This window comes from Notechis scutatus, chromosome 8, assembly GCF_049901735.1.
Source record: "Notechis scutatus isolate UNSWTSFEM ecotype Mainland chromosome 8, rNotScu1.2, whole genome shotgun sequence".
NCBI classification, from domain to species: Eukaryota; Metazoa; Chordata; class Lepidosauria; order Squamata; family Elapidae; genus Notechis; species Notechis scutatus.
The window spans coordinates 14079661-14092312 of NC_142016.1; the positions used below are offsets into that span (position 1 = coordinate 14079661).

The window sequence follows — 12652 nt, forward strand, 5'->3', positions numbered from 1 at the left end:
AGTCATGTTAGCTCAGGAATTCTGGGAGTTGAAGTCCACAAGTCTTAAAACTTGCCCAGTTTGAAGACCCTTGCCTTAAGAGAAGGACCCTACCATATTTTACCCCCATCTCTTTGGGTTTCCACCTCGAGCTAGGATACCCATGACTCCCGAGCCACCCTCCTTTCCCCTTTCTAACATGGTTGCTTCGTTGTTGGTGGTTTTTTTCGACGAAGGGGGCTCATCCGCTCTTCCTCGACGGGGCGGCTTGACCAGCCTTGGGGGGGAGTTAGTCGGGCGGGCGGGACCAATGACCGAAGGGAGGCTTGGCCCCTTCAGCCAATCGCGTGACGCGGGGAGGGGGCTATTCGAGGCGCGCGCTCCTCCGGCCACCGCCGCCAGCTGCAGACGGCCGCTGTTCGGGCCGGGCGGAGGCGATCGGAACTGGCGGCTCCTGCCGAGTCGCCGCTCGACAATGCGCCCGGGGCTCCTCGGTGCGCTCCGGCTGCTGCTCCAGCTGCTGTGGTGGCACCTGGACCTCTCGGCGGCCGGCAATCAGGCGGGTAAGTCGTGGCCGTCGTAAGCCGGCTGGGAATCGTGTGGAGTGGCTGGGAGCGAGAGCGGACGGAGAATGAAGAAAGGAGGTCGGTGGGTGAAAGGAGCGTGGGTGACAGCTTGAAGGGGAGAGGGGGTGGAAAGCGCTTGGCACGATCTTCTCCAAGCTCTGCTTTTCAGAGGCGCTGCACTGCGCGACACACAGGAGAATGTCCGTGATGGCACTTGTAGCCACACTGGATGGAAACTGATCAAGGAGAGATTCAACCTGGAAATCAGGAGAAACTTTCTGACAGTGAGAACAATCAGATAACAGATCATCAGAGTTGGAAGGGACCTTGGAGGTCATCTAGTCCAACCCAAGCGGGAGACCATTTCTGGCATATGGGAGTCCAATCTCTTCTTGAAAGTCTCAAGTGACGAAGCTCCCACAACTTCTGAGGGCAACTTCTGTTCCATGGGTTCATTGTTCTCACTGTCAGAAAGTTTCTCCTGATTTCCAGGTTAAATCTATCAACCCATGGAACAGAAGTTGCCCTCGGAAGTTTTGGGAGCGCCATCACTTGAGACTTTCAAGAAGAGATTGGACTGCCATTTGTCAGAAATGGTGTAGGGTCTCCCGCTTGGGCGGGGGTGGTAGTGGTGTTGGACTAGATGACCTATAAGGTCCCTTCCAACTCTGATTATCTGTTAAATCTGTGGCCCAGTGCCTCTGGAAAGCATCAGGATAGGGAAGAAAATGCTTCAGAAGTGCGGGGGGGGAGGTATTTCGTACAGGTGGTCCTCGAATTACGACCAGTCAAGCCCCACATTTCTGTTGTCAAGTGAGACATTTCTAAAAGTGAGCTTTGGCCCCCTTTTACAGCCTTTCTTTTGCCACCGTTGTTAAGTGGATCACTGCAGATGTTAGTAACCTGGTTGTTAAATGAATCAGGCTTCCCCACTGACTTTGATTGTCAGAAAGCCACCAAAGGGGATGCCATGACACTGCAACCGTCATAAATAGGAGTCAGTTGACAAGGATCTTGAATGTCGATCTCGTGACTGTAGGGCTGCTGCAATGGTTGAAAGTGTGGACAATGGTCCTAAGGGACTTTTTTCCCCCCAGTGACGTTGTAGCTTGGAACGGTCACTAAATGAACTGGTGTAAGTTGAGGACTAGTTGTATGAGGCGTCTTCCACATCAGCGGGGTTGACTACGGAGGAAAACTAGGATTCGTGCTAGATCTGGCTTGCACGCTTGTGTTAAGAAGCAGCTTCATTATTGCCCATTGAGTCAATGTCTGGGTTTGTGCCATATAGTGTAGACTGAACTCTCACAATTGTCTGCAAACCACAGTGGCCCTGGCCACATGCCAAGTCACAAACCAGTCACTCTTTTGACAAGCACAGCTGAAGGAGCTGAATTGTTAAATTGGTGGTTAAGGCTAGAAGAAATTTTTTAAAAAAAGATGTTGAGGCTCTAGAAAAAGTACAGAGAAGAGCAACCAGGATGATTAGGGGACTGGAGACTAAAACATACGAAGAATGGTTACAGGAACTGGGCATGGCTAGTCTAGTGAAGAGAAGGACAAGGGGAGACATGATAGCAGTCTTCCAATATTTGAGGGGCTGCCACAGAGAGGAGGGGGTCAAGCTCTTTTCTAAAGCAGTGGTCGCCAACCAGTGGGCTGGGGACCATTGGTGGTCCGTCCGCGAGAAAATTTTGGTGGTCACGAGAACATTTTGGTGGTCCACAGAGAAATGTCACCCCCAAAGCAAACCCCAAAGCAATTAATCCAGGCTGCGCGGGAACACAAGGCTGCGCCGCCCACATGGCCCATGGGAACACAAGGCTTGCGGTGCTTGCATTGAAAACAACATGTAGTGAGGGGAGGGGGGAAAGGGCAGAGGGAGGGAACCTGCCCCATGCGCCTTGCCTGGCCACCGGGCTGCTTCTTTCCGCTTCTTTCTTCTTCTGCTTTTGGCTGCACGCAAGGAAAGCAGCAAAAGTCTTTCTTTCTCTCCCCCAAACTCCTCCAGAAATGAGTCTTTGGGACCCTGCAAGGCATCCTGCTCCAAGAGGCTGCACCGGCATAACAAGTCTCACAAAGACTCATGTCTGGCAGAGTTTGGGGGAGAGAAAGAAAGACTTCTGCTGCTTCGGCTGCTTTCCTTGCATGAAGCCAAAAGTCTCTCTCTCTCTTTCCCCCTGAGAATGGAGCAGGAGATGGTATCCTGCGATCCCATATAAAGAATAGGAAGGAAAACAGGGTGGGGAATTTCCCTGCAGATTTTTTTTGGAATTTTCCCAGGGTCTCTGGTTTGGTGGTCCCTGAGACCCAAAAGGTTGGCGACCCCTGTTCTAAAGCACCCGAAGGCCAGACAAGGAACAATGGATGGAAACTGAACAAGGAGAGATTCAATCTGGAAATAAGGAGAAACTTTCTACAGTGAGAACAATCAACCCATGGAACAGAAGTTGCCCTCGGAAGTTGTGGGAGCTTCATCACTGGAGGTTTTCTAGAAGAGACTGGACTTCCATCTGTCAGAAATGGTGTGGGGTCTCCTGCTTGGGTAGGGGGTTCGACAAGATGACCTACAAGGTCCCTTCCAACTCTGATTATCTGTTAAACCTAATATTTTAGGTTTCTCTTAGGAGCAATCACTTTAAAGTACATCATAAGTCTTTCTTTTTTCAAAGCTGAATCGACACAAGTAAAGTTTCTCTTGCCCCGGCAGTCACAATTGTCTCTTCTGTGCTGTGACCAACAAGTCAACTCTTTGCTGTTTTGGCTTCTGATTAATTATAAAATGGCCACAATCCGCTAAGATTTATTTAATTCAAAGAGTTGCAATCCTGGGAGAAATGCAGCTGATCCTTTTGCAAAAGGTCACTTGTTCCATGGTAGCATGTTTGCTCATGGAAACAAAATCTAAACAGAATCCTGGTGTGAAATTATGTATGTTTCAAAGGGTTGTGTCAATCACAGGTCAAAAAACCGTGGAAATAATTTCCAGGTTTAACAGGTAGTCCTTGACTTACAACCACAAATGGGACCAGAATTTCCATTGCTGAACAAGGCTGTTTCTAAGTCACACCTGATTTTTACAACCATTTTTGCCAAAGTTAAGCAAAGCATTGCAGTTGCTAAGTGAATCATACAGTCATTAAATGAATCCAGCTTCCTGCATGGACTTTGCTTCTGGGAAGCCGGCTGGGAAGGTTGCAGATGGTGATCACATGACCCCAGGATGCTGCAACCTTTGTCAACTGCCCAAAGTTTGATCGCATGACCATGAGGATGCTGCAAACAGTCACAAGAACATAGACTCATAGGGCTGGAAGGGACCCTTGAGGTCATCTAGTCAAACCCCCTGCTCAAGGCAGGAGACCTTATACCATCTGATCAAATGGTTGCCCAATCTATTTTTGAAAACCTCCAGTGATGGAGCACCCACTACTCTGGGAGGGAAGCTGTTCCACTGATTAATGGTTCTCACTGTCAGAAAATTGTGGGCTGGTCGTAAGTTACCCTATCAGTGCCATTGTAACTCAGAAATATTATTAAACGAGTAGCTGTTAGCTGAGGACTTCTTGTATTGTGTGTTTATATGTGTATGTACAGTGGTGGGATTCAAATTTTTTTACTACTGGTTCTGTGGGTGTGGCTTGGTGGGCATGGCAGGGGAAGGATACTGCAAAATCCCCCTTCCCTCCCCACCCCACTAACCTACTTTCCAGCTCTGTTCTCCTGTGCAGGGCAACCAAAGAAGACCCAGCCGATCAGCTGGGACTTGGGAGGCGGAGAGTAGATGGGGGCGGGGCCAGTCAGAGGTGGGATTTGCCGGTTCTCTGAACTACTCAAAATTTCTGCTACTGGTTCTCAAGAACTGGTCAGAACCTGCTGAATGCCACCTCTGTATATCAGTGGTGGGATTCAAATTTTTTTACTACCTGTTCTGTGGGCGTGGCTTGGTAGGCGTGGCATGACTTGGTGGGCGTGGCAGGGGAAGGATATTGCAAAATCTCTATTCCTTCCACACCGCACTAACCTGCTTTCCAGCTCCGTTCTCCTGTGCAGGGCAACAGAAGCTGGGACTCTAGAGGCAAAAAATAGATGGGGTTGGTGGGGCCAGTCAGAGGTGGTATTTGCCGGTTCTCCGAACTACTCAAAATTTCTGCTACCAGTTCTCCAGAACTGGTCAGAATCTGCTGAATACCACCTCTGTGCATGTATGTTTTAAATATCTTCTTCAGCTTACTACAATCTGATACAATCTGACTTTTTTGCAGTACACGACCAAATATGCTAGTTATGCACACTGTTTGAAAAGCATTATTAAACTGTCTGGGTTATACCACATGGTCTACCACCAACAGACTATAATGAAATTTGTAGGTAATACAAACTGGAGAGGTAGCTTAATTCAGTGCTATAGAATTAGCAGCATAAACAATTTGTTCTCTGTATCATTATTTGTACCTGTGTTTTTTCAATAGTACCATAAGCGGAGAGCAACTAATGTTCTAACCATTTAACATTTTATTGAGTTATAAAATAAGATACAAAATACAAAAGTAAATAGGAAAATGGTGGGGAGGAAGAGGGGGAAGAGAAGTGAGGAAGGATACAAAAAAAGGAAAAAGAAACATTGATTTCCAATTCTCTCTGTTGCAGTAAAATAAGGCATTAACATCAAATCACAACTTTTTTTGTTTTTTTCATAATAATATGAAAAAGCCATTTCTATAAAGATCTATCAATCTAATCAGTAAAACCCAGAATCAACGTCAAAGCAATTAATGTTCTAAGACAATGTATTTCAAACTTGGCAGTTTTAAGAGGTGTGGACTTCAACTCCCAGAATTCCCCAGCTGGCATGCTCCCAGAATTCTGGAAGTTGAAGTCCACGCATCTTAAAGTTGCCAAGCTTGAAAAAAAGACTAAACTAAACATAAGTTTATAGAAACGATCAATGTGAATAAAATCCTTCCCGGAAAGAATGTTTATTTCTCATCTTTCTTGTAGATCCAATCAGAAAGATTTTCTACCCCTTCTGGGAACTGCAGCAAATAACTGGCTGGTCACCCCATGATTACATTCATGTGTAGAAATAACAGGAATGGTGGCCTGAAAGGAACTGTCTTCATTAAAAAACAAAACAAAACCTTTGAGGTTTTTAACTCAAGAGAGAAAAGTATTTCCTCTACTCTTGCAACATCTGTTCTAGTTCGTCTTTCCCACATCCTGTTGAAAAATATATTGGCTAGGTTATGTTGGTTAATGTGGCATTGTCTCCCTGTTGAATGAATCTAATAAAGAATAGAGTAGCGGAGCAAAAAAGAATAGTGTCGCATAGCATACCGCAGCATACATAGCATAGAAAATATGAAATGTAATGTAATAGAATTAGAATGGAATGGAACAGAACAGAATAGAAAATATGGAATGGAATGGAATGAAATAGAATAGAATAGAATAGAATAGAATAGAATAGAATAGAATAGAATAGAATAGAATAGAATAGAATAGAATAGAATAGAATGGAATGGAATGGAATGGAATAGAATAGAATAGAATAGAATAGAATAGAATAGAATAGAATGGAATGGAATAGATATAGAATGGAATAGACTAGAATAGACTAGACTAGAGATAGAATAGAATAGACTAGAATATGGAATAGAATAGAATAGAATAGAAAATATGGAATGGAGGATGGAGTAGAATAGAACAGAATAGAATAGAATAGGAATATGGAATAGAATAGAATGAAAATATGGGATGGAGTGGAGTGGAGTGGAGTAGAGTAGAGTAGAGTAGAGTAGAATAGAAAATGAGTGGAGTAGAATAGAATAGAATAGAATAGAATAGAATAGAATAGAATAGAATAGAATAGAATAGAAAATATGGAGTGGAGTAGAGTAGAGGAGTAGAGTAGGTAGAGGAGTATTACAGGACAGGAGGGAGGGATATGGAGTGGAGTGGAGTAGAGTGGAGTAGAGTGAGGGAGTAGAGTAGAGTAGAGTAGAGTAGAGTAGAGTAGAATAGAATATTTGGCTAAATGTGATTTGTCTCCAGTGCAGAAGCTCTCCATGTAACAAAATAATGTTATTCTTATTAGTATCATGCTATGATTATTATTACTCTGTAGTGACCTTAGTGATATCACATCACTGGCCACACACTCTAATCCACCAAAACTTTTAAAACAATTCTGCCTCTGGTCATCAGACTGTGGCCCTAATGAATCCCCCATGCTCCTATGTGCTAAGGTAACAACAAGCAAAGAACAATTGGTCATTGTGTGATGTTCTACCCAGGCCGCCATACCAAACATGGAATGATTTCTCTCCTTGCCTTCCAGGGGACGGTTGTGGTCATTCAGTGCTCACATCTTACAGTGGGACTTTGTCCTCCAAGAACTTTCCAGGCACGTATCCAAACTCCACTTCCTGTGAGTGGCAAATTCACGGAGAGGAAGGGAACCCCCTCAGCCTGGCATTTGGAGACATGGACATCGAAGCCTCGGAACAATGCAAATATGGCTTCTTGTTGCTTTCATCACCCTCCGACGGTTCCAGCTTTGGTAAGGACATTCCTTGACCTCACTCCTAAAGTTAATGGTATAGCGTTTCCTGCCTGAGCAGGGGGTTGGACTAGAAGACCTCCAAGGTTCCTTCCAGCTCTGTTATTCTGTTACTAGCTCGATACCCATGCTTCGCTATGAAACTATGTGGTCAGGATTAGTTTTGGGGGAGGAAAATAAAGGAGGAGAAATTGTGCCTCTGCCTACCAGCATCCATCAGTATTTATCTGGCAGTGTGTGAGAGAGTTGAGGGTTGTTTGGAAACTGAAACAGTATTTGCTGTGTGAGCAAGGAGACAGCAAGGAGCCTGGGCGTGGCTTAGCTCAACTGTTCTGTACTAAGGCCACTTGGTGCTCTGAAACGGAAACTTCTATAATTGATTCTAATTATACTTTCCCATGGAAGCAAAAATGTAGACATTCCTGTCAAGGGTGGAGGTATGAACTTGCATATCCAAGAGCTCCCTTCCCTTTCCATGCACTCCGTCTCCCATAGATCCCCTCCAGGAACGGTATCCTGAAAATTCATGTCTATACTGGAACTGGTTTCTAAGATGAAAATCGGTCCCAATATTTCATATAGATTCCTTTTTCCTTATACTGTAGCATTCTAAGAGGCTAAGAGTGCCCAAGGTGGGTACTCTTAGCCTAAGGCCATACTCAACTTATGAATGGCATACCAGAAGCTACATCTAAAGAAGGGATCTCCAAACTTGAAAACTTGTGGATTTCAATTCCCAGAATTCCCCAATCAGCCATGCTGGCTGGGGAATTTGGGGAGTTGAAGTCTACAAGTCTTAAAGGTTACCAAGTTTTTGAACCCCTGATTTAAAATAATGGTGTGAGCCATCCAAACAAATTAAATGTGCTTTCATTATATCTGAGTGTTTTAAAATGAACCAGAAGGAACAGGATTCCAGTACCAAATTTAATAATTTCCACTATCTACTATCTTAGAAATTATAATTTGCCAGCAATTTTCAAAGGTCTCTGACAGATTTCAAGGGCTTTAGATTATATATCTCTACAAAGGGCTATAAAAAGACTGTACTTCTTTGCTGTAGACTTTTTTGTCATGTGGTTTTCCTTCTTATATTCTTCCACAAACGGTCAACTTTGGGTTCTTTGGAAGAAAGTGGAAGAGAGGTATATCAGCTCTTGAAAAAATCGGAAGTGTGCCATTTAGGCCCAGTATAAAAAGATCTTGTCTTCTGTAGCACTTTGACCTTCTTAGATCTCTGCTCCTTCAATGGTTCCTTCCCCTCCTTTGTCCTATATTTAGTTTTGTTTCCATTCTCATCACTTCCATCACTTTCAATTCCTGCGAAAGGCTGTTCCATGATTCTCTGGAATACAGTTTGAGGCAGACATTTCCAAACATTGTTTAGTTTCTTTGTTCGCTTCCTTCTTTTCTTCCACTTCCAAGGCCTTTATAGGTCCATCTGATTTGAAATCTATTAAATATCTGCGATGAAATCCGGCAAAAAATTGGTGATACAATTTCTCGTCAGGAAGGAAACTTTCATGAATTAATGCACACATTTGCCCTTCTTCGTTCTCTATAACTCATTTTCCAAGCAGAACATCTTTAGAAAGTTAGATTTTTCCATTGGGGATTTTATTTTTAAACAGACATGAGTTTGGAATTTCCAACAATTCCCACTTGGATTTCTTTAAACATTCCATTCTCTCCCTTCAGAGATCCATTTGCCCTATGCAGTACATCCATTTGCTAGTTGTGGTGTGTGAGCCCTTCTCTCAATCTGAAATTATTTAGGGAAAAATGCAGAGTTGCAGAGAAGAGCACCAAAGATGATTAGGATACTGAAGGCTAAAAGATATGAAAAATAGTTTCAGGAATTGGGTAGGGCTAGTTTAACGAAAAGAAGGCTAGAGGCAACATGAAAGCAGTGTTCCATCATCTAAGGGGCTTGCCACAAGATGAGAGGGTCGACCTATTCCCCAAAGTACCTAAGGAGAGGACAAAAAGCAATGGATGGAAACTAATCAGGGAGAGAAACAACTTAGAACTAAGGAGGAATTTCCTGACAGTTAGAACAATTAATCGGTGGAACAGTTTGCCTCCAGAAGTTGTGAATGCTCCAACACAGGAAGTTTTTAAGAAGCAATTGGACAGACCTTTGTCTGAAAGGGTAACAATTATATTACTATTGATTGATTACGTGCCATTAAGCCATTGTCAACTTCTAGGTAGATGTTCTCCTTGGTGATTCTGTCCTCAACCTAGCCTTTCACGTCTTCGCGCCCATCACTAATGTAATTGAGTCCAACCATTCACTGCTGGTCATCCTCTCTTCTTCCATCTTTCTTATGTGTCTCTTACTACAGCCTATCTCAATAAAATGTAGTTTTAGTCTTTCTGTGGAATTATTTTCTTGATCTGGCCCATCTCAGATGACTGACAACTGGGGACTTTAAAACAGAAATGACCTCAATTCCCAAGTCATATTCTGTTCTTGAAAGTTTTTGGTATACTCAGAAATCTTTAGAGATGCCCAATTTGTACCCAAATATATTTAACAGAAAAATTGCATGCTCTCTCTCCCTCTCCCACTCTCTTTCTCCCTCTCTCCCTCCCTCTCCCAATTTAATTTATTATCATTTTAGTCACACTGAAATTCAATTCAGTTTAGTTTCACTTTTGACCTCAACTGCTTTGGGAGTGTGTGGCTCCTACACTTCTACCTAAATACCATCTTGGGGCCAACAGAAGGCTGCAACCCCTGATTTAATTCTATTGGTAGCGGATCGCAACTCTTTCCAGACTCTTAGATGGTGTTTTTATGCTTTTGATTTGTTGATTGCAGTTGATCATTTTTTAAGCAGATTTAATGATTAGATCAGCCTCTGTGTGTCCTGTTAAACCACCACGTGCATAAACCCGATCCTGGATCTTGCCACAGGGTTTGTGATCTGGTGCTCCTGACAAAACCCAGGCATTCCCTGCTAAAATTGCCCAGTTTCCCATTGGTGGCCAACTCTCATTTGAGTTAGTCGGACTTTCTCCATCAGCTCCTCTTTTGGATGTGGGGACTTTGAATGTTGACAGCAGAAGTCTCATGCCTTTCCAGGAATGTGTATACTTACTTGCCCCAAAGTTTCCTCCCTCCCTCCCTCCATTTTCTGGCTCCACCAGAGGCCCGTGAAGGTTCCTGGCTCTGAAGCTGAGCCTTTTCCGTCTCCTTCCAGCTTTCGGCAGAGCTGGGGGCGGGCGGGCGGGGGGTGGACTTCTCCGTCCTGGGCATTCTGAGCAGGTCTGACCTTGGAGCCTAGTGCTGCCCTTATGACAGGGAAGGGAGAGAGGCCTTCTGGCAGCCATCAGGGAGCATTGTTTTTGCTCGGGCGGGCGAGGAGCAGCAGGGGAAATGAGGCAGCTGCAGGGAGGCAGCAGCACAAGGATAAAGGAAGCCGGATGGACTTTGTGTATTTATTGCTTTTGTATCCCACCCCAACGGCTTCAGAAAAGCATTTCATGCCAAAAATGAGGCTTAGGAAGCATCTCACCTGGATCCCATTCACAACCTCCCGTTAGAATTGGAGTGGCAATAATTGTAGTGGTAATTATATGTTCGCATTAAGGATTACTTGGAAACATGTCATAAAATAAAGATAGAAATAATGAGCCACAAACTGTCAAGGATGAAATTGTTTTTAATCACTTTTTGACTTTGACTTTTTTTTCTTTTTCTCTCTTCTCTCTTTTACTTCTCCACTCTGTTTCTTTTTTCCTTTTCCACATTTGTGTATGTGTTGTTTGTTTATTTTAACTGTAAAATTAATAAAGTTTGTTTTAAAAAAAAAGAATTGGAGTGGCTAGTTGTTACTTTTGCTTCACCCAGGTTGTTGCCTCCCTCTCCCTTCTTTCCTCCCTCCCTCTCCTCCCTCCCTTCCTCCCTCTCCCCCTCTTTCCATTCCTTCTTTCCTTCCTCCCCCCTTCCTTCCTCTCCCTCCCCCTCTTCTTCCTTCATTCCTTCTTCCCTCCCTCTCCCTTTATTTCTTCCTTCCTTCCCCCTCTCCTTTCTTCCTCCCCCCTCCCTCTTTGCACGCCTTCTTTCCTTCCTCCCTCTCCTTCCTCCCTCTCCCTCGCTCCCCTCTCTTCTTCCTTCAATTTCTCCCTCCCTCCCTCACTTTATTTCTTCCTCCCTCCCTCTTTCCACTCCTTTCCTTCCTCCTTCTCCTTCCCTCCCTTTCCTTCCTCTCCCTCCCCCTCATCTTCCTTCCTTCCTCTCTCCCTCTCTCTCCCTTTATTCCTTCCTTCCTTCCCCCCTCTCCTCCCTTTCTCCCTCCTCCCTCTCTCCTTCCTTCCTTCATATTCACTGGCATCATAGAGGGAAAAGGAAAAGGCCTTGAGGGACAGGAGGAAGAGCCACTGCCAAGGCAACTGTAGGATAAGCAGAGCTTGAGCCTGGGCCAAGAAAGCAATGTGAGAGAATGCCTCAGACAAGCCCTTCCCTGGTTCACATGAAGAGGAAGTGGGGGAAGAGAAGCACATTCAGACTTCTAAGGTTCTGTTACTGTAGATGTTACAATAAAAATAGTCCTGATCTCTCTGGCATTGGCTACTTAGACTGGTCTACCTTGTTGGGATAAGAATGTTTTCCCCCTCCTTCATCTTCATGTGAACCAGGGATGGGCTTGTCTGAGACCTTTTTCGGGTTATTTTCTTGGCCTGGCTCAAGCCACTCTTAGATAACTTAGATAACATGACTACTGCCATGGTAGCAGCTCTTCCTCATAAGCCATTCTTATGCCATCTAAGGGCACCTATTTCACCCATCTTTTACTTGCCCCTATGACGTTTCTGTACAGTTCTGTGGTTAAATTTTGCTGTATTGTCTAATTGTCTTGGATCAGTTTCTTCATTGTATTCTTTTGTTGTGGCCAAGGGCACAGTGAGTGCTCAGAAAGGTAGCTTTCTAAGGTAGCTTTCTAAGAGGAGCCTTATCCAATGAAGACATGGCTAGATTCTACCGTAGCAGAAGCATCTTAAGATCTCCTCTCTTGTTGTTGCATATGCCTTTTGTCATGCCCATCAAAATCCGACTTAGAGGAGGAAGCCAAACAGCTGACAGGGAATGGGAGTGTGGTTCCGTTGGCTGGGGAAGAAACTGGGGAAGGGCAAAGTCCAGCTGGGCAGAGTAGGGAAGAGGTAGAACAAGGGAGAGGGAATTCAGAGGAAGACCCAGGGCCACCCTCTCTTCATCCTGGGGCACGCAGGGAGGAACAGAGAAGGGAGCAATGTGATTTGCATGGCTTACAGGGGAGGAAAGGGCCCTGATTCCCTTCATTAGCTGCAGCTGGAAACACAGTGTTTAAAAAGGGAAGCTGCGCACAGCAAGTTGTTGGGAGCAAACGTCAATTTATCTTGTATCATTGTGGTTTATCTGTGTTCCTGGTGTCTTCCCAACTGTGTGAGTTTTGCTATGCTTTCAAGTCTGAAATTCCTTCTCCTGCCCTGTCAAGCTAATTACTTCAGTTTGGTTTGTTTGGATTTTAAGTTACAGTTTGTGTGTACCTTGTTTTGG

At 44.4% G+C, this 12652-nt stretch overlaps 1 protein-coding gene across 3 annotated transcripts in view; it reads left to right on the plus strand.

The window, feature by feature from the left end:
- Positions 1 to 40: 40 nt before the first annotated feature.
- Positions 41 to 12652, plus strand: part of LOC113417627 (discoidin, CUB and LCCL domain-containing protein 1-like) — a 38711-nt gene continuing 26099 nt past the window's right edge. For 2 of the 3 annotated variants that reach the window (XM_026676116.2, XM_087970728.1), the window contains exons 1-2: positions 372 to 542; positions 6886 to 7107. In XM_026676116.2, coding sequence (XP_026531901.2) covers positions 455 to 542; positions 6886 to 7107 — 310 coding nt within the window. In that variant the 5' untranslated portion in view covers positions 372 to 454. Of the gene's footprint in view, positions 543 to 6885; positions 7108 to 12652 lie in introns of all 3 variants that reach the window. The other variant, XM_026676117.2, reaches the window with a different exon arrangement.